The 18,527-nt window shown below is 36.8% G+C and overlaps 9 protein-coding genes across 9 annotated transcripts; 5 read left to right on the top strand and 4 right to left on the bottom strand.

Moving 5' to 3' along the window:
- Positions 1 to 204: 204 nt before the first annotated feature.
- Positions 205 to 1,281, top strand: TPHA0I00170 (uncharacterized protein; the record flags this gene model as incomplete). Its single annotated transcript, XM_003686910.1, has 1 exon — positions 205 to 1,281. The coding sequence occupies one exon, from the start codon at positions 205 to 207 to the stop codon at positions 1,279 to 1,281; it is 1,077 nt and encodes a 358-aa protein (XP_003686958.1).
- Positions 1,282 to 1,713: 432 nt separating this feature from the next.
- TPHA0I00180 (tubulin alpha chain) lies at positions 1,714 to 3,054 on the bottom strand (the record flags this gene model as incomplete). Its single annotated transcript, XM_003686911.1, has 1 exon — positions 1,714 to 3,054. One exon carries the CDS (start codon positions 3,052 to 3,054, stop codon positions 1,714 to 1,716), a length of 1,341 nt encoding a protein of 446 aa, XP_003686959.1.
- A 735-nt stretch (positions 3,055 to 3,789) lies between these two features.
- On the bottom strand, positions 3,790 to 4,206 carry TPHA0I00190 (uncharacterized protein; the record flags this gene model as incomplete). The annotated part of the gene is made up of 1 exon (XM_003686912.1): positions 3,790 to 4,206. The coding sequence occupies one exon, from the start codon at positions 4,204 to 4,206 to the stop codon at positions 3,790 to 3,792; it is 417 nt and encodes a 138-aa protein (XP_003686960.1).
- A 512-nt stretch (positions 4,207 to 4,718) lies between these two features.
- Positions 4,719 to 7,868, bottom strand: TPHA0I00200 (uncharacterized protein; the record flags this gene model as incomplete). Its single annotated transcript, XM_003686913.1, has 1 exon — positions 4,719 to 7,868. One exon carries the CDS (start codon positions 7,866 to 7,868, stop codon positions 4,719 to 4,721), a length of 3,150 nt encoding a protein of 1,049 aa, XP_003686961.1.
- Positions 7,869 to 8,378: 510 nt separating this feature from the next.
- RCE1 (CAAX prenyl protease) lies at positions 8,379 to 9,341 on the bottom strand (the record flags this gene model as incomplete). Its single annotated transcript, XM_003686914.1, has 1 exon — positions 8,379 to 9,341. One exon carries the CDS (start codon positions 9,339 to 9,341, stop codon positions 8,379 to 8,381), a length of 963 nt encoding a protein of 320 aa, XP_003686962.1.
- A 522-nt stretch (positions 9,342 to 9,863) lies between these two features.
- On the top strand, positions 9,864 to 10,997 carry DSK2 (ubiquitin domain-containing protein DSK2; the record flags this gene model as incomplete). The annotated part of the gene is made up of 1 exon (XM_003686915.1): positions 9,864 to 10,997. The coding sequence occupies one exon, from the start codon at positions 9,864 to 9,866 to the stop codon at positions 10,995 to 10,997; it is 1,134 nt and encodes a 377-aa protein (XP_003686963.1).
- A 443-nt stretch (positions 10,998 to 11,440) lies between these two features.
- Positions 11,441 to 13,285, top strand: TAF8 (Taf8p; the record flags this gene model as incomplete). Its single annotated transcript, XM_003686916.1, has 1 exon — positions 11,441 to 13,285. One exon carries the CDS (start codon positions 11,441 to 11,443, stop codon positions 13,283 to 13,285), a length of 1,845 nt encoding a protein of 614 aa, XP_003686964.1.
- Positions 13,286 to 13,859: 574 nt separating this feature from the next.
- On the top strand, positions 13,860 to 16,058 carry FCP1 (protein serine/threonine phosphatase; the record flags this gene model as incomplete). Its single annotated transcript, XM_003686917.1, has 1 exon — positions 13,860 to 16,058. One exon carries the CDS (start codon positions 13,860 to 13,862, stop codon positions 16,056 to 16,058), a length of 2,199 nt encoding a protein of 732 aa, XP_003686965.1.
- A 501-nt stretch (positions 16,059 to 16,559) lies between these two features.
- On the top strand, positions 16,560 to 18,449 carry PRM15 (phosphoribomutase PRM15; the record flags this gene model as incomplete). The annotated part of the gene is made up of 1 exon (XM_003686918.1): positions 16,560 to 18,449. One exon carries the CDS (start codon positions 16,560 to 16,562, stop codon positions 18,447 to 18,449), a length of 1,890 nt encoding a protein of 629 aa, XP_003686966.1.
- Positions 18,450 to 18,527: the final 78 nt, after the last annotated feature.

Raw genomic sequence — 18,527 nt, forward strand, 5'->3', positions numbered from 1 at the left:
GTTCTTACTGTATGAGTTGTAACTGTCATTGGATCAATTTTTTGGATAAATCATTGATGTAGCTATTCTTTTCGTTTTGTGATACTCAGGGCAAGATAGCGAGTTTCTGAAGGTTTTTGAACACACAGATTGATTTGTGTCGAATATCAGAAAGCAGCAGTCTTTAGATTATGAATTGGTGATTGAAGGTTGACAACTCATCGAATGACACAATGGTTTCAACTTCAACAAGATCATGGAGTCGATGATGGAGCTCTTGTTTCACAACATTTAAGGTTCAGTCTGGCTGATACTTGTTGTTTCAATATTGCCAAATATATTTCCTCTCAAAATCTAAATCCACATCATGTACATGATCTAATTGGACATGTTAAGTTTAATTCAGAATACATTTCAAAGATATGGGATTTGATCGTTTTGCTCAAGGGAGATAACCTAGAGACTTATTTGATCTTTAAGAGTTATCTTAGTTTTAAACCAAGTGGTGACGATGGCAGTAGTTACAGATATGAATCGTTGATCATAGATCCTAATAAAACACAATTAGACATTAAACCTACTGTAAGTTACCTTAATAGTTTCCCCAGTTTGTTTAATTTTGATGGTAGATTCATTACCGTGCTGGATTTAGAGCTGGATTACGAAAATTTGATTGTTTTAACTAACATCAACAGTTTGGTTTCGTTGGCTGTCAAAATAATACCTAGAGATGAAATTACCCATAACATAGAGGATATAGCAAGACTTTGGAAATCATCTTTGCAATTATCTAGAGGGAAATGGAAGAGTTTGACAACTTTATCACTTCCGCAATTGAAGAATCCTAAAATATTTTATGATCTGTTTGAAACTATAGACTCACTAAGAGCTTTGGAGACAGGCATCAATCCAAATACTATAGCTCAGATACCTTTAATTTCATCTAAAATAAAGTACTTTGATGACTCTTCATTAACGAATAAGTCGATATATGAAAAGTATCTGATAATTAGAGAAAAATGTAGTGCTTCAATTGATCAATACAACTCTGTGTTTGATATTAAAATACAGTTATCACCGATAGTTCAACCACCTCTAAGAAAATATCAATTTATCTCTAGAACTACAAATAAGCATTACTTGACTTTACAACAAAGTTTCATTTATATTCGTTATAGGAACTCTGACAGCAATAAACGGACGATGGAACCAGGCCAACCTGGTTTAACTAAGAATAGAAGAATGAACAATATAAAAGGTAAAAATATATCAGTGTCTAATTTTTTTGGCTATAAGATGTAATGGCATGGAAAATACTAACACATATTAGAGAGTTTAAAAGATGTATGTTTATGTTTATTTTTTATTAAATATAATTATATTATAATGTGGGTATATAAAAGTGTGAATGTAAATAGTTGTTGTATAAGAAATAGGAAACTTCATCACTCCATTTTTAGAATAAAGTACAATTCAATTATTTATTGAACATCATGAAGTTAGTTGGAAACTTGAAGTTACGTATGGGATTGGAGTAAATTTAAAAATTAAAATAATAAAATAATAATTTGAAAAGCCAGTTATGAAATAAGATTACATTGAAAATAACATAACCAAAATATTACCCATTTAGAGTTAAAACTCTCTTTTTTACTTTAAAAATGGTATTTATATTTTTGCTATTTTCTGAAAAAAACAAAAGTTAAGGAAAACAATAATCAAAGTTGTAATATCTTAAAATTCTTCGTCAGCGTATGAATCAGCGCCTACTTCGATGTAATCTCTTTCAAGAGCAGCTAAGTCTTCTCTTGCTTCAGTGAATTCACCTTCTTCCATACCTTCACCAACGTACCAGTGAACAAATGCACGTTTAGCATACATTAAATCGAATTTCCTATCAATTCTCTTCCATGCCTCAGCGATGGCAGTAGTATTGGATAACATACATACAGCTCTGTTAACGTCAGCTAGTTGAGAGTTTGGTGTGGAGGTTGGTGGTTCATAACAGATACCGATCTTGAACCCTGTTGGACACCAATCGACCATTTGTACAGTTTTTTTGTTTTTTATTTGTGCTACTGCGCTTTGAACATCTCTTGTGACAACATCACCTCTATATAACAGACAATTGGCCATATATTTACCAGATTTTGGATCACACTTAACCATTTGATTTGATGGCTCAAAACAAGCGTTTGTGATTTCTGCGACTGTGTTAGATTCGTGGGAAGCTTTATTCTTAGATAAAATTGGTGCATAAGAGACCAATGGGAAATGAATTCTTGGGTATGGAACTAAATTTGTTTGAAACTCATTTAAATCGACATTCAATGAACCATCAAATCTTAATGATGCAGTGACAGAAGAAACGACTTGGGCAATTAGATTGTTCAAATTTGAGAAACTTGGTCTTGGAATATCTAGATTTTTCTTACACATATCATAAATAGCTTCATTATCGACCATGAAGGTACAATCAGCATGTTCTAAAGTAGTATGTGTAGTCAGAACAGTGTTGTATGGTTCCACTACGGAAGTAGAAGTCTGTGGAGCTGGATAGACTGCAAATTCAAGCTTCGATTTTTTACCGTAATCTAAGGATAATTGCTCTAATAGCAATGAACCCAAACCTGAACCAGTACCACCACCTAACGAATGTGTGAACAAGAAACCTTGTAACCCATCGCATTGATCAGAGATTTTTCTAATTCTATCTAAAATGTCATCCAATAACTCTCTACCAACAGTATAATGGCCTCTTGCATAATTGTTTGCAGCATCTTCTTTGCCGCTAATCAGTTGTTCAGGATGAAATAAATCCTTATAGATACCAGTACGCACTTCATCGATAACATTTGGTTCTAGATCGACGTAAACAGCACGAGGAACGAACTTCCCAGAACCAGTCTCGTAAAAGAATGTGGAAAACCCTTCTTCTCCACCTTTTGGCTTTGTCAAACCATCTTGTAAATAACCATCCGGTCTGATACCGTGTTCTAAGGAATACAATTCCCAGCAAGCATTACCGATCTGACAACCAGCTTGCCCAACATTAATACTAATAACTTCTCTCATAATTCCTTATCCTTTCCAAAGGCGTCCTGTGATCTCCTCAGTTCTTAATCAAGTACCTTTGTACCAACCAATGCCGGAACTTATGCCTATAAGTTCAAAAAGACGACAACGCTTATTCCAAAGAACAACTATTCTTTCCCTTGACCCCATTCCACTCAATTACTCGAACTGTTCTCTCACGTCAACCATTGCTCAAACTCAAACCACCCTTCCTTGCATGTGTCCATGACTTGGAGTTCCTTGTTCCCTCATCATTGACCTCAAACAGTTTCGTGAACTTTTCGATTTCACGAAGATCTTACAATTTTGTGTTTTTGTGTTTTCGTTTTTTGAGCGGAATACCGTTACCCGGAGGTGTTTTGTTTATTTACTTCCGTTTTGGGACGCGTAGGCCGGGTGAAAGTAGGGTTCGGGAAACGTGGCTAGGGCTTGTGCCGACGGGCTCTAGGGCTTGGGCAGGACGGTGTGCTGCAAGAGCACACCGTCCTGCCCCACCACCGTCTCCCTTCGAGACACTGCACACGCTGCTGCTGCCGCTGCCAGTTCCATGGCTTCGTGAGGCTCGTGTCCACGCTGCTCTTAGCCATGCATCAGCATGGCTAAGAGCATCATGTCTGTAATACTACAATATGGATTAATATAAAAAGTATATATAATATGTAGGTGTCTCATCCGTGCAGAGTGCACAACAAATTGCTGGCTCCAACCCTCGCACAGAATAATGCTAATGGAACATCAGAAACCAGTCTCTGCCGATTTCTGATACTCTTGTTCTTCCTCATCCGAGGCCAACATTTGATTCGCAGAAACAAATTCTTTCACCTTGGAAACAACGTGCTCTATCTCCTTATCCAGCATCAACACTATCAACCCATCGCTAGTGATCTCGTACTTGATATGGCCCTCGTTGGGTATGCACACTTCGTCGTCGAATTTATCAAACCATTCGTTCAGCATATCCAGCTCATCGACATTGAAAGGCAGGATCAGCTCGTCGACAAACTCATGTGACTTACTCTGAGTTTCCCCTTTCTCAACATTGTGCTCGTTGACCTCCTTGACGTCTCCATCCCTGGTTAAAGTCTCGATGTTCTCTTCTAATGGTTCTTCGAGCAATACCAGCATTCTATAAGGAGCGCTTTCACCAGCCATTTTCTAAATATTTGATCCTATCTTTCTTGTCCTCTTACCGTAATCTACCTTCAAAGGAACAATCGGCAACACGTCAAATCTACCAATCTTCGAAAGAACTTATACACTTCCTATAATCATCTCAAATAGAGGTGACTGAAGGGTGCTGAGATGAGCTTAAAGGTCACTTTCCACACTAAAAAATTTTAAAGCTCGTATATTGTGATTCACTCTGTGTCACAATATAAATCAGGAACGTAGTGACAGTAAATGATACTTACAGTAATAGTAACATTGTTGATTTAAATTCAAATATATGCATATATGTTATGGTTTTTTCGATTGAAGTGGGAGTTCTTCGTTGGAATTCTCCCAGTCTTAAAAAGTATATACCTGTAGATTAAGGTACTCTGTGCATTATATATTTATATTTTTATATAGTTTGTTGATGCCGTAATGAGGAACGCATATGTATTTCCTCGATGCATTGAATGTTCATATTTCTGTTGAGAAAGGGAGGTTGCTTGGTTTCTTTATTCTGATAAATCGGGTATGCAGATTGATCCGTCTGCAGCGTTCCGTTCAGTGTGGTAATCGTTCGTAACGTCGTTGTTTAAGTAGTCGCTACCGGTATTGTTTTTAGTTTGCTTGGAGTATGTGAAGGAATCATCCAAGTATGCAACTTCAACTACACTGTTGTCGTATTCGGATGTGTCCATGTTTGACTCTTTGGCCTGTTGCTCAGCTTGTTCGATATATAATGAATGATTGACCAAATGCAAATATGCATACATGAAGTTACTTAATAAAATTTGCTCCCTCAGTTCCCTCTTGGGGTCGCTTAATTTCAAATGACTTAATCTGTAAATAGCTCTCTCGACATTCACAGGTAGCCTATGATCAAACATAATTACAGTTGAAGTCGTTAACTTAGGAAGTGGGAATCCAAACGCACTATCAGTGAATTCCATCGGACCATTTGGTCTTTCGGGCTTTACAACATCTTTAAATGTTAACTTACGAGCTGGGAGGGATGATTCAGGCAATGTGTTGGCTTCTTGTTCTACAATTCTCGTAGAATTGTAACTGGTCTCATAACTTGTATTAATGGTGTTAACCTGCGTATTATCTGTATAGAATTCTCCTCCAGTAATATCTTGAGAGTCATCACCATCGCTTAATTCATCCACAGTTTCTGTCACTACAACATCTGCTCTATTACTCGTAATACAAACAGCAGGTTGTAGAGAGTTTTGCGTCTCTAGTGATTCTTCGAGATATGAAAATGAGTCTTCAGCATTTTCATCATAAGAAGAATTCAGTTTATCCTCATAGCTAGTATTCGCTATTTCAATCGGCTTAGAATCTAAGCTATTTGATTGAGTTCCTACAGGAATGTTTACTTCGGTTGGATGTACGCTTTCTGACAATAATTCTCTTTCTACTGTTCGTAAACTGTCATCAAGGTGATCAGATTGCAACTCCGCAGCACTAATATCTTGCTTTGTTGATTTACTTGAAGATGATGACATGATTCTTTTATCTTCCTGTGATAATACAGTCTTCTTTTCATTTTTAATTTCATTATTCGAAGTTTTGCTGCTTTTTCTCTTAAATATGCTTACAATCTTCTTATCAAACCTTTGCTTTTTATTAGTAGATGGTTCTTTTTCTTTAGATGATGCTTCTTTAACAGATGCCTTATGCTTTAAATTCTCTGGAATTATTGAACCATGGTCACCTTTGTTAATTTCACTTTCATTTAATAGTGGTTGAGACAGCTGTTTTTTATTGTTAATCTTGAATGGTGTTTCTTCGGATATAGTAATTATTGGCGAATGACGATGTTTAGAGTGGTTACTTTTTTCAGCTCTAACTCTTTGAGACTTAGTTCTCTCGGGAATTGATAAATTAACAAAGTCAGGGTCATCTTGGATATCGGATTCTTTGGCAAATAAAGTCTCTGAAAATTTATTTGAACTAAACTCCAAATCACCACCTCTGTCAGTATCAAGTTTTTCTTGAATAATGGAATGAGAGTATGCAGGCCGGACTAACACACTATCGTTAGAGGAATCACTTGATTGAGTAATATTACCTTGCGAAAATGAAAGGTGTGACGAATCAAAATCTTTGTCAGAAATATCCAATGATTTGTCTAAAATATCTATAGCATCTAATGATTTGTCTTGTACCTGTTCTTCACTTATAGTTTCAAATGTTAATGGAGCACTCTCTCTTAATACATCTTGCGTGTGCTCGATATCGAAAGAGCTTGCTCTATTACTACTTCCTGTTACATTTCTTGATGAAGGTTCACTTTTCGAAATTCGACTTTGTTCCAAAATATTGCCACTTGGATTACGGATTTTATACGTATTAAATTTACTTCTTCTTAGAGACCGTGTAGGCATAGTGATACCATTCCTAACTAATATATTAGAGGCATAGCCAGCTTCACTAACTTCGGAACTTCTAGGTTTATTATCGTCATTTCCTTGCGTTGCTGACTGAAGATTATCTGAGACTGAGTTATCAGTTTTTGATACTGAGCCAGCGATACTTAATGATCTAGCCAAACTGATGGCATCTGAATTCGATAATCCTGCTTTGTTGGAAATCTTTGTTAATTCTTCTGTTATATCTTTTAAGGATGCGTAATTTTTGCCCATTTGATATGTGGATTTATTTTGTAAATCAATTGTGATCATGCTAATGCTATTTTGAGACAAACTAGGCTCCCGCTCTTTGTCGCTATTAAGACTATTTTCGGATTCTAGTGCATCATGAAATTCTTCTACAGATTCTGAATATGAAATCCTTAAACCAGTTGGTCTTCTGACTAAAGAAGAATGGTTTCTGTTTAAGTCCTGAGAGATCCTTCTTCTTCTAATGACTTCCCGATCCATCACCATTTTATCAGATGTTTTATTTGATGTATCTTCAACATTATTTTGAGTCTCATTTAAATTCAAATTTATGTTCTGTAATGTGTCTTGGAGTAGTTCAACATAATTTTCTGGTTTTACTCCTGGATGTTTATTTGCTGGTACCCACAATAAATTTTGAGTAATTTGGTCTTCTGTTTCTGTTTGCTTATTTTGTATTTTAGGTTTTAATTGTTTAGAATTGCCTCTATTTAGAGAATGGACACCTGATAAGCCTCTTCGCAGTTGCGAATTGTTCTTATGGCTCTGAAATAAGCTCTCATTTATGTTAGGTTCTTCCCCCAGTGTATAATTGTTATTTTCATTAGTATGAACGTGTTCAAAATCCTCATTATGCAAATATTCAATACCCGTTTTATCGAAACTATTATCATTGGCAAGATCCGAAACGTTAGCGCTTGTCAGGTCACTAGTTGAGTCCAAGTTCGCTATATCATCATAATTTTCCGATACTTCACACTCCATCAGAGAATTGTCGTTATCAAAGAGTCTGCTTTTTCGCAGATTCTTTTTTGTATTTGTATTTGTGTTTGTATTAGAATTCGAATCATTAGTGCTACCCATTGTGTATTCAAATTCGGGATCCAACAGAAGATCCATCGACCCAACCGACAATCTCTTCAGTTTCTTGACATTTTGAACTTCCAAGTCCAACGACTGTGCTGCAATCAACACTGCAGACTTTCTCTTCTCTTCAACCGTGCAAGCTCTCAATGTCTCATTTTTGTAAGACATTGTATAATAAATAACAACCTATATTCAAAAGAAATGGAATATCTTTTTCCCAATATCAATGCTCTAATGGTCTTCTAGTTCTCAAATAGCAAATTAACCATACACCTATTCAAACTTTTCCTACAATTCACCGTTCTAACCTTTAAATATTTCTTACGTTTCCAACTGGAATTCAGACCGTGTATACCTTCTAGCAAGGCTCTTGCACAACTAAAACAAATCAATAAAAAGACTTGCGTATCAACAGAATAACATTCATTATAACTAAAGAATGGCATATATTATATAACTGTTCCCATCATTAAACCTATTGCATCGAGATGGGCTTTGGATCATCTTTGGAAAGGTTATTACTGTACTGTTTGGTGATTGTTAATCACGTTAAAACCAACTCGTGTCTTTACGTTTCCGGGTAACCTGCTGGCGTCTGCAGAGCAAGTGACACTTTACCAGGTGACAGCAACTGTGTGTATCTATACGTAGGTAGATATATGTATATATTGTAGGGTTCTATAAAGTTATTCTGTGTTGTGAATTATTTAGTAGCACTGGCAAGTAGTCCTTGAAGAGCAGGATTCCCATGATCAGCAAGGCGATATATATTTTGGACCATGCTCTGATTATTCTTGCTTTGATCGATGTGTCATCGTTCTTCAATGGTGCTGTGTACTGGTAGTGTTGACTGACCTTGGACGACTGTGGGAAGCCCATGAAGTTGCAGAAAGAGTGCAGGGCGATGCATGCCCATAGGTTCCCTCCTGTGCACAGAAAGGTATAGTTTGTTAAACTTCCAAAGAGGGTGGTGTATGTCAACTGGAATAAAGTGGACAACATGATCGATGGAAGAGTGTTTGTCCCCGTCTGCATCTCCTCGTACGCATGGTGGATGTGTGCAAGGCCAAAATATAGTGGGGTTTCCCACAGATATTCTTTGAAGCTTGAATCGGATTTGGTGTTGAAAGACAAGTACGTAGTGATCAACATGGAAGTGTAAAACAGTTCCTCCGTCACAGGAGCAAACACGTAGTTTCTAAACCCCCACAAGGAATCCAACTCGTATCTCAAATCCTCCCACATGCTGCTCTTTGAATCAACAACGCAGTAGTACAAAAACACATCTGCAAGAACACCGACGTAAAGTAAGCACAGTAACAGCACTGCTTTGACAATATCAAGACAGTGCGACACGAGATCAAAGTCCCCATCGAGATAGTAACCAGGAACCAATCCCATCTTCATGAAGCTAGCCCATAACGAGCCATTGCTGCTGTGCCCCATAAAATGCCACAACAGTGGGACCAACAAACAATTCAACATCAAAACTTTTGACACCTGGCCCATACGTGCTTTGATCACCCGCTGGTCATCCCGCTTCATCTTGAAGTCCTCCAAATTGAGAGAACTCGAGTAAATCGAGCCAACATACGACGCTGAAATGTACAGCGACACGAAAAGAGTGCTAATAGTAACCATCGAACACCACTATATTTCACAGTCCCTCGAACGAACGACTATTGCTTTCCCGACCACCGTCCCCAGCAAGACTCGCAATCTCCACCAGCCCAGGCATACACCCCCCACATATATAGGTATCCTGCCCGTCCCACCACCACCATGAACTGGCCATCTCGAACCACAATGGTCTCTTATTGCTTCCAGCGATGAGCTCGTTCCAGAGATCCTTCTCACACCTATCGCATGCACCGCCGGGTAACCGTCCCGTAACTATCGTGAAATGGAAATCGAAAGGAACCACAAGCAGTTGGTTCAAGCAATTGCCACTCGAACAAGACGGTTTATTTGAATGGACTTTTAAATAGTAGTGGGATGGGTGGATGTGCTTGCTATATCAGGAGGTGTGTAGTTGTGTGTGTGAGTCTGTGTTTGCTTTGTTTTGTTTCGATATTAACTGAGCCCTGCAGACAGAATACAATTCGACACTGCGATTATTAAAACCAGAGTATAAAAGTGTACTTACTATAAGCTTACGTTAGCATGTCTATTAGTGTTCAGATCAAGTCAGGTCAGAATAAGTGGGACGTGGCTGTGGAGCCTTCGAACACTATTCTGGAGTTCAAAGAAATAATTTCGAAAGCTTCTGATATTCCTGCGGGAAATCAAAGACTGATCTATTCAGGTAAAATTTTGAAAGATGCTGAAACTGTGGAGTCGTACAAGATTCAAGATGGCCATTCCATCCATCTGGTTAAGTCCGGTGATGCCTCCGCCAACGCTGCCAAATCCAGTACTGCTGCTGCTGCAACTGCGAATGCCGCAGCTGGTTCTGCGGAAAGTGCGGTTCCAACCAATATCACTTCTGGACAAACTAATGGCTTCAACCCGTTAGCTGATTTGACCAGTGCTCGTTACGCTGGTTACAATTTACCGATGCCATCGGCCGATATGTTTGGTCCAGATGGGGGCATGACTAATATGCCAAACCAAGATGATATGTTGAGCATGCTAGAGAACCCAGTATTCCAATCGCAAATGAACGAAATGTTGTCGAACCCTCAAATGGTGGAATACATGATCAACTCGAATCCACAACTGCAAGCTCTGGGCCCTCAAGCAAGAGAAATGTTCCAGAGTCCCTTCTTCAGGCAGATGCTGACTAATCCTGATATGATTAGACAAAGCATGGAGATGGCACGCATGATGGGTGGAGAAGGTGTTGGAATAGGAGGTGGTCTCAACGGAGACTCCTCCTTTCCTGCACCTGGCGAAACTTCCACTGAGTCTGCTACTGCGGAGGATAATGCTGCCGCAAGAAACCCTGCTGCCACCAACCCTGCTGCCGCCAACCCTGCCAATCCATTTGCCGCTCTGTTCAACCCAGGCATGAACCCATTTGCAGGGTTGGGCAACCCTGCCGCCGCTGGATCCACCGGCGCCCCAGGCACCCCACAATACCCGGGCTTCAACCCATCCATGTTGGCCTCCATGCTTCAACAACCACGACAACCAGCCCAAGAAGACACAAGACCTCCTGAAGTCCGCTACGAATCCCAGTTAAGACAGTTGAACGACATGGGCTTCTTCGAATTCGACAGAAACATCGCCGCTTTGAGGCGTAGCGGAGGTTCAGTACAAGGTGCATTAGATGCTCTATTGAATAATGACGTATAACTGTGTGTGTTTTTCCGCCTGCAATTCCATAGCCCTGAAAACATTTTTAAAATAATAATTACTTGAAACAAACAAGAAAACAATACTGCATATTATGATCTATGCTATACCTCAAGTAACTATAAATTCATATATAATATCATATATCACTTAATTTAAATTTACAAATAACAGTTACTTTAACTTTATAAATTGTGTTTGTCCTTCCTTACAACTGCCAGAAAGCGAAAACTTATGAAAAATGTCCAAAAGCTCAAACTGAATTTATAAAAAGTTGTTGAATGCATTTATAAACTTTGTTTGTTTCGATATGAAAGAGTGTACATGTACTGTTTCTTACGTGGTCGATAGCTCGGTGCATTCATCGTTTGGTAGCTTTCTGTAAAGACTGTTTTTGTTTGAACTGAGATTGAATTCGTCTAAAGCTAGAGATAAAGGTTACAATGACAGCTATGGTTACAAATGAAACAATAAGAACTTCAGATCTCTTGCAAGGAAGTGATGGAGACAAGGCGGTTGAGAAATTTGAGCATCAAGATATAGGGATGGATAAAGAAGTTACAGAACAGAAGAAATACGTTCAATTGACGAAGCTTCCTACATTAACAGAATTTAAATATGAAGACACTAAGGGCCCCATGGAAGTAATACTAGCGAAAGCAATTGCTTTACAATTGAAACTGATGAATAGAGATACGACGATCACGAAGTTTGCATTCACACATTTGACCTCGTTAGTTGACGAGCAATTGTCAGACATGGTTAATCAAATGGAGAAACTCGCTGCTTTGCAAAGGCGTAAGGAAGTTGCCAAGAAGGATATTGACCTTTGGTTGAGAGGCTTCAATTTACAGCCTAGTGATTTAACCATCACACACCAACAGTCGGAATATATTAAGGAGAAATACGGAGGAGAAGTCACCTTACTGAATAGATTGGCTACTGATACAAACGAAGTTTTGACTGTTTTTAAGAAAACTGATAAAACGTTAAAAGATGATTCGACTTTAGAGACTTTGAAATTAGTCCCAATAACAAATACTTTAGAAAATATAATACCAGATTGGCTGCCCAGTTTCCCTCCAGATTACACGTACAAATTTACACCACAGTTTAATAAACATATTACAGACGCAACAGTGATTAGAAAAAAAGTAGCAGCAGAAGGTAAGAAATCAGAAAAAGCTTTGTTGCATTTATTGGAAAGTGAGAAAATAACAACCAGTAAATTATTAAACCTAGATAAATTTGATAGTGATGATATGGACACAGCGAAGTTAGAAATGGATGCATTATACAGTGGAGGATCATGTGATAGGAAAAAGAGAACAGCTTTCTTTGAGGACGAAGAAGATCGCATGGTCGATGAGCATGGGAACTCAACGAGCAATAAATTTGATATCGAAAAATACGTTCATAAAAGAATTAATATCGTAAGGAATAAAGTTAAGCAATATGAGGATAAACAACTGAGATTACAAAACGACCCATTTTTGAAAATGACTGCATTACTATCGGAACAAACTGATAAAAAGGTTTCAAGAGAAGTTATCAATACGAATATAGAAAATGTTTTGAAAAGATCTTTTTTACAACTAATTAATAGTATTCCTACTTTAAATCAGAATAAAAAAGATACAAGGGAAAGAGCTATGGTTGAGAAGAAGAGAAGACATGATGAGTGGTTGAAAAGAAGAGAAGAAAAATTGAAAAAGCTTGAACAAGAGAAGAACCTTAGGGCACAAGCGTTTGGTGCAATTGATTTATCAAGCTTCACAAACATTGATGATGGAGGATTTCTTGATGGTTTCGATAGTAGTGAAAATGAACAAGAACTTGAGATACGAGCCAAATCATCACAAAATAATTCAAAAGATATATCATCAACTGGTCCTGGCTCTTGGGATAAAGAAGAGGCTAATCCCGTTGCAATTGGGACATCTGTTAACACAAAATCACTAGAAATAAAAACTAGTGGTCAAACAAATCAGAATATGGAACCAGTTCTTTCAAATGAAATAGAATCCGTGACGTCAGAAGGATTGGAGGTCGAAAAGTTGGAAGTACAAGAAGACCAAATGCAAGGAGAAACCGATGTGGTCCACACAACCGGTGAAGAAGTAATTCAAGAAATCAAGCAATCAGAAACTCCAATCAATTTTCCGACCATGGCCACTACCACGATCACCACCACGGAAACGAATATTTCGACCACGGAAACGACGACAATTACAGAAACAACGCCGAACATTAACTCTGGGTTAGAGGAGTCCAACGACACAAATTAAACTGAATGATCAACACACTTTATTAGCTCGATTCTTAACCTAACACTACAGAATTTTAACCACACAACAGGCACGCATAACCGCACCTCGCTGCATATGGAATAGACTCCAGTATATATAAAATAAATAAACTATTTAATGTAAAGTATAGTTCAGTCGACCCAAATCTCCGCTAGTTTACAGATTGACATCTAAACTAATGTGGTCTTCATGTCACCTTCCAGTTAAATCCAGGGTACTTAACCCACGTTAGATGCTCATCGAAACCCTTTCAGGGTAAACCCGACGGTAAGATGCAAGGCTCCAAAAAAATTCATCACCATAGATATTTCAATTAACGACATATTGAATACATCAACCATTTATATATTGACAGTTTATTCAAAGACACTGATTACTTGATTTATTTGTTGATTTGAGAGCTGTTTATGATTGATGTTTAGTTTGGGTCATTTTATAGGTAGTTATCTAAGACTATAAACTTTGTTTACAACGGAAACTAGTGTCAATAAAAATAAATTTTATAAAATAAAAAAGGAACTTTTACAAAAATATATGGTTAAGTATTTAAAGGATGGCTACACCAGTTAAGTTCCCAGATGGGATGCCTTATCCTATTACTATTTCGAAATTAATTGCCCCTGTCGGGAGTTATATTAATAAAGGCGATAGGCTATTTGCTTATAAATTTTGGTATCTTGTTGAGATTGCAAAATCTCCAGATGAATTGGATGTCAATGGGAATGTTCAAGATGGTGAACAATCCAAGAAGACTATTAGAGAATCTATTGATTTTTTTGATGCACCATTTGAAGGAACAATTATAGGCTGGAATGTTGACGTTGGAGATGAGATTGTCGAGCCAGGTAGAATTGTTTGCGAAGTTAAAAGACCTTGTGACCATGATATTGTGTATGCTGGCATATGTACCATGTGTGGTAAAGAAGTTGACGAACGTGATCAAGTTAGTGCTAATTTGACAATTTCTCACACTGATACAAATTTGAAGGTCAGCAGACAAGAGGCTAACAATATTGGACAAACAAATAAGTCAAGATTGATACGAAGCAAAAAATTAATTCTTGTGGTAGATTTAGATCAGACTGTTATTCACTGTGGTGTAGATCCCACCATTTCTGAATGGAAAAATGATCCGTCAAACCCCAATTACGAAACGTTAAGAAATGTCAAATCGTTTGTTTTGGAAGAGGAAGCAATTTTACCCCCAATGTACATGGGTCCAAAACCTCCAGTACATAAATGTTCGTATTATGTTAAAGTGAGGCCTGGCTTAAAAGAATTTTTTGAAAAAGTTGCACCAATATATGAAATGCATATTTATACTATGGCTACTAGAGCATACGCCGAAGAAATTGCAAAGATAATAGATCCAGATGGTAGCTTATTTGGAAATCGTATACTATCTCGTGACGAAAATGGTTCATTGACGCATAAGTCACTAGAGAGATTATTTCCTACGGATCAGTCAATGGTAGTGATTATTGACGACAGAGGTGACGTTTGGAATTGGTCACCTAACCTAATAAAGGTAACACCCTATAATTTTTTTGTGGGCATTGGTGACATTAATTCTAATTTTTTACCTAGGCAACAAGCAACAATGTTACAAATGGGTAGAAGAAATCACAATGCAGAAAAGGAAAAGGAATCGGAAGAGTTATTGACTGATATTATTGATACTGAAAAGAAATTACAAGAAAAAATTGATAAAGAAGTTAAACGTCAAGAAGCAGATTTAACTCATAAATCTGCAGCGTTGGGTGAAGAAGCAGTTGCTCAAGTTAGGAATGGTGATATTACTAAGAAGATTGAATTCTCAGCATCGTTAGAAGTTCAACAACAGAATAGACCCCTTGCAGAATTGCAAAAACATATGCACAATCAACAATTATTAAGAGATGATGATGATGAACTATCATATTTGAAGGAAATTCTTGCTACCGTCCAATCAGAATTTTATAAAGCATTAGAATTGAAAAATGGCAATAGTGACGATACCAGTATTCAAGAATTGATGCCAAAATTGAAGAGGTCTGTCTTCAAAGATTGTAATTTTGTATTTTCTGGTTTAATTCCTTTGGGTACAGATATACAAAAAGCAGACATTGTATTATGGACTAAAATGTTTGGAGCTTCTTCTACTTCAAATATTACAGAAAATACTACACATGTTATAACAAAAACTCCAGGAACTTTGAAAGCAAGAATTGCCAAGTCTTTTAATCCATCTATTAAAGTTGTTCACCCTGACTGGGTTTTTGAATGTTTGTCCACTTGGAAGCATGTAGATGAAAAGTCTTTTGAACTAAAAGTTGATCAGGTAGCTTCTGAGAGAGAGCTAGAAGAGTTTAAAAAAAATCTAGAGAAAAGAAATAAAAATAAGTTGACTGATGCTGTTAATTTTTCTGGTGACTTAAACAATGGTACAGCCACAATGTCCAGTACTGATAACGTAGTTGATTTGTTTGCTGGAGGTTCGTCATGGTTGGTTGATGATGAACTAGAAGATGTTCTAGATTCGGAAGACGATAATGAGGATGATTCCGATGAGGATGAAGATGAATATGATGAATTTGCTGATGTTATAAGTAAAAGAGAGGAAAAGAAAAGGTCCGGAGAAGCATTAGAAGAAAGCAATAACAAAAAGCAACATTTACAAGATGATGCCGATGCAGCATCCGCTAAATCTGAATCTGAATCTGATTTAGATTTAGAATTATTAAATGCATTAGACGATAGTGATTCAGAATAGCTTAATTAATTCTTTTCAATTCGTTTTCCAAAATTGTATTAATAACAATTTTAAGTCAGCATTTGCACAATAACAATTATTGTGACTATTCCCTTAATCCATACTAATTTAATTAAATATTAATTGCATATACGGTGATATTATTATCTTCTATTTAAAATACACTTGTACTATTTCTATGAATACAATTTGAAATCCATTCAACAAATAGTTTTAAAGACTATCTTTTGATATCAGTTGATTCCAAAAAGTTTTTACTCATCGTCATAAAGGTTCTCTTTAAGACGCTTCTTATTTTTTTAAGGATCAAAAATTGATCTTAAAAGATTTTATCATATAAAATAACTAGCTATGTCTAACGGTTACTTATTAAATAAACTTGTTTGTATACTTAATCATTCGTTTTGTTGGCAAAGTAACCATTTAAAAAATTGTCTACATCTTAAGCTAAAAAACCAGAGCTTTGTGAATATTAATAAAAACAATTGAACAGATTTGATTATGACGTTAAGTGACCAAGAAATAGAAAATCTTCTGAGTTCGATCCCAGAAGATCTGAAGGAAAAGATTAGAGTTTGGTTTAGATATGATGACAATCAGGAAACTGTTGATGAAGTTAAGGAATTATGTGTAAATAAATCCCTTGATGAATTACACAAGCGGTTCGATCAACGTATCGTATTTGGTACCGCAGGCTTAAGATCCCGCATGGAAGCTGGTTTTAATAGAATGAATGCTTTGACGGTATTACAATCTACCCAAGGTTTAGCTAGCTATATTAAGTCTCAGTTTCCTTCAAACTTGACAGCTGTTGTAGGCCATGATCATAGGTATCACTCAAAAGAATTTGCGCAAATAACAGCAGCAGTATTTTTAAATGCAGGTTTCAAGGTGTACTACTTGAACCCAAATGATGAATTCGTACATACCCCAATGGTACCATTCGGAATTAATTTGTACAGTGCCTCTATTGGTGTTATGATAACTGCTAGTCATAACCCAGAAATGGATAATGGTTATAAAGTTTACTACAACAATGGTTGCCAAATTATTCCACCACATGATAAGAATATTGCTGAATGTATTGAGAAGAACCTAGAACCGTTGAGTGACAATTGGAATACTGAAGCTGTTATTTCAAAAGCAATTGAAAATGTCAAACTCATTTATTCGAAAGAAGATGTACTACAACAATATATGTTGAACTTAGATAAGTATATAATTCCAAAAAACATTTCCCTTGGTACTACCATTAAAGGGAAAAAACCATGGTTTGTCTATACACCTATGCACGGAGTGGGCTACCAAATTTTCCATAGAATAAGTTCAACATGTTTGAACTTAGTTGAAGATATTGACTATGTTTGCGTTAAGGAACAAATAGTTCCTGATCCTTCCTTCCCAACAGTAAGTTTCCCAAACCCTGAAGAGAAAGGTGCTCTAGATCTTGGTATTAAATATGCCAAAAAGCATAATATTGATTTAGTTGTGGCCAACGATCCAGATGCCGATAGATTTTCAGTAGCTGTTAGAAACCCTCTAACTGATGAATTCCAACAGCTTACTGGTAATGAAATAGGTTTCTTGTTTGCTTATTTCCTATGGGAACAGTATAGTATGTTACCTGCTGATTTTAAGGATAAGTTTCCTTTAGCTATGATTAATTCAACCGTCTCATCACAAATGATCAAAAAAATGGCAGAAGTAGAAGGGTTTTATTATGAAGACACTTTAACGGGCTTCAAATGGATTGGTAATAAGGCTCGAGAATTAGAAAAGGAAGGTTATTATGTTCCATTTGGTTTTGAAGAAGCCATTGGTTATATGTTTCCAAAAATGGAATGTGACAAGGATGGTATTACGGCAACTGTAGTGTTTCTTCAAGCATACTATGGATGGTGTATGAATAATAAGCAAAGTCTTTTTGACATAATAGAAACAGGTTTCAAAAAATATGGAGTTTTCAAAGAATATAATGGTTATTATATAGTGAATGATTTATCATTGACTAAAATAATATTTGACAATATCAGAGAAAATAAAAATGATAAAGAAAAATATGTATCTCATATTGGTACTGAGTTTAAAGTAATAACCTTCAGAGATTTGACATTAGGATACCAATCTGATACCATTGGAAATGTTCCCACTCTTCCAGTTGATCCATCTTCACAGATGATTACAATGACTATAATCCCTACTTCATTGCCAGAGAATGGTTCTGTTAGGTTTACTATTCGTGGATCAGGCACCGAACCAAAATTAAAAGTATATATTGAAGCTAACGCTAAAACTGAAGCAGAGGCAAACCGTTTAGCAAAACTGACTTGGGACGTCTTAAAAAGAGAATGGTTCAGTTCTGAAAAAACAGGCTTGACTACAAATTTCTAGAATAATAACCAAACGAAGTCCACTTGACAAATATTCAAATATAATCAAAAAAACCAATCTATCATTATCCAAGACTAT

Source organism: Tetrapisispora phaffii, chromosome 9, assembly GCF_000236905.1.
Source record: "Tetrapisispora phaffii CBS 4417 chromosome 9, complete genome".
In the NCBI taxonomy this organism is placed as follows: domain Eukaryota; kingdom Fungi; phylum Ascomycota; class Saccharomycetes; order Saccharomycetales; family Saccharomycetaceae; genus Tetrapisispora; species Tetrapisispora phaffii.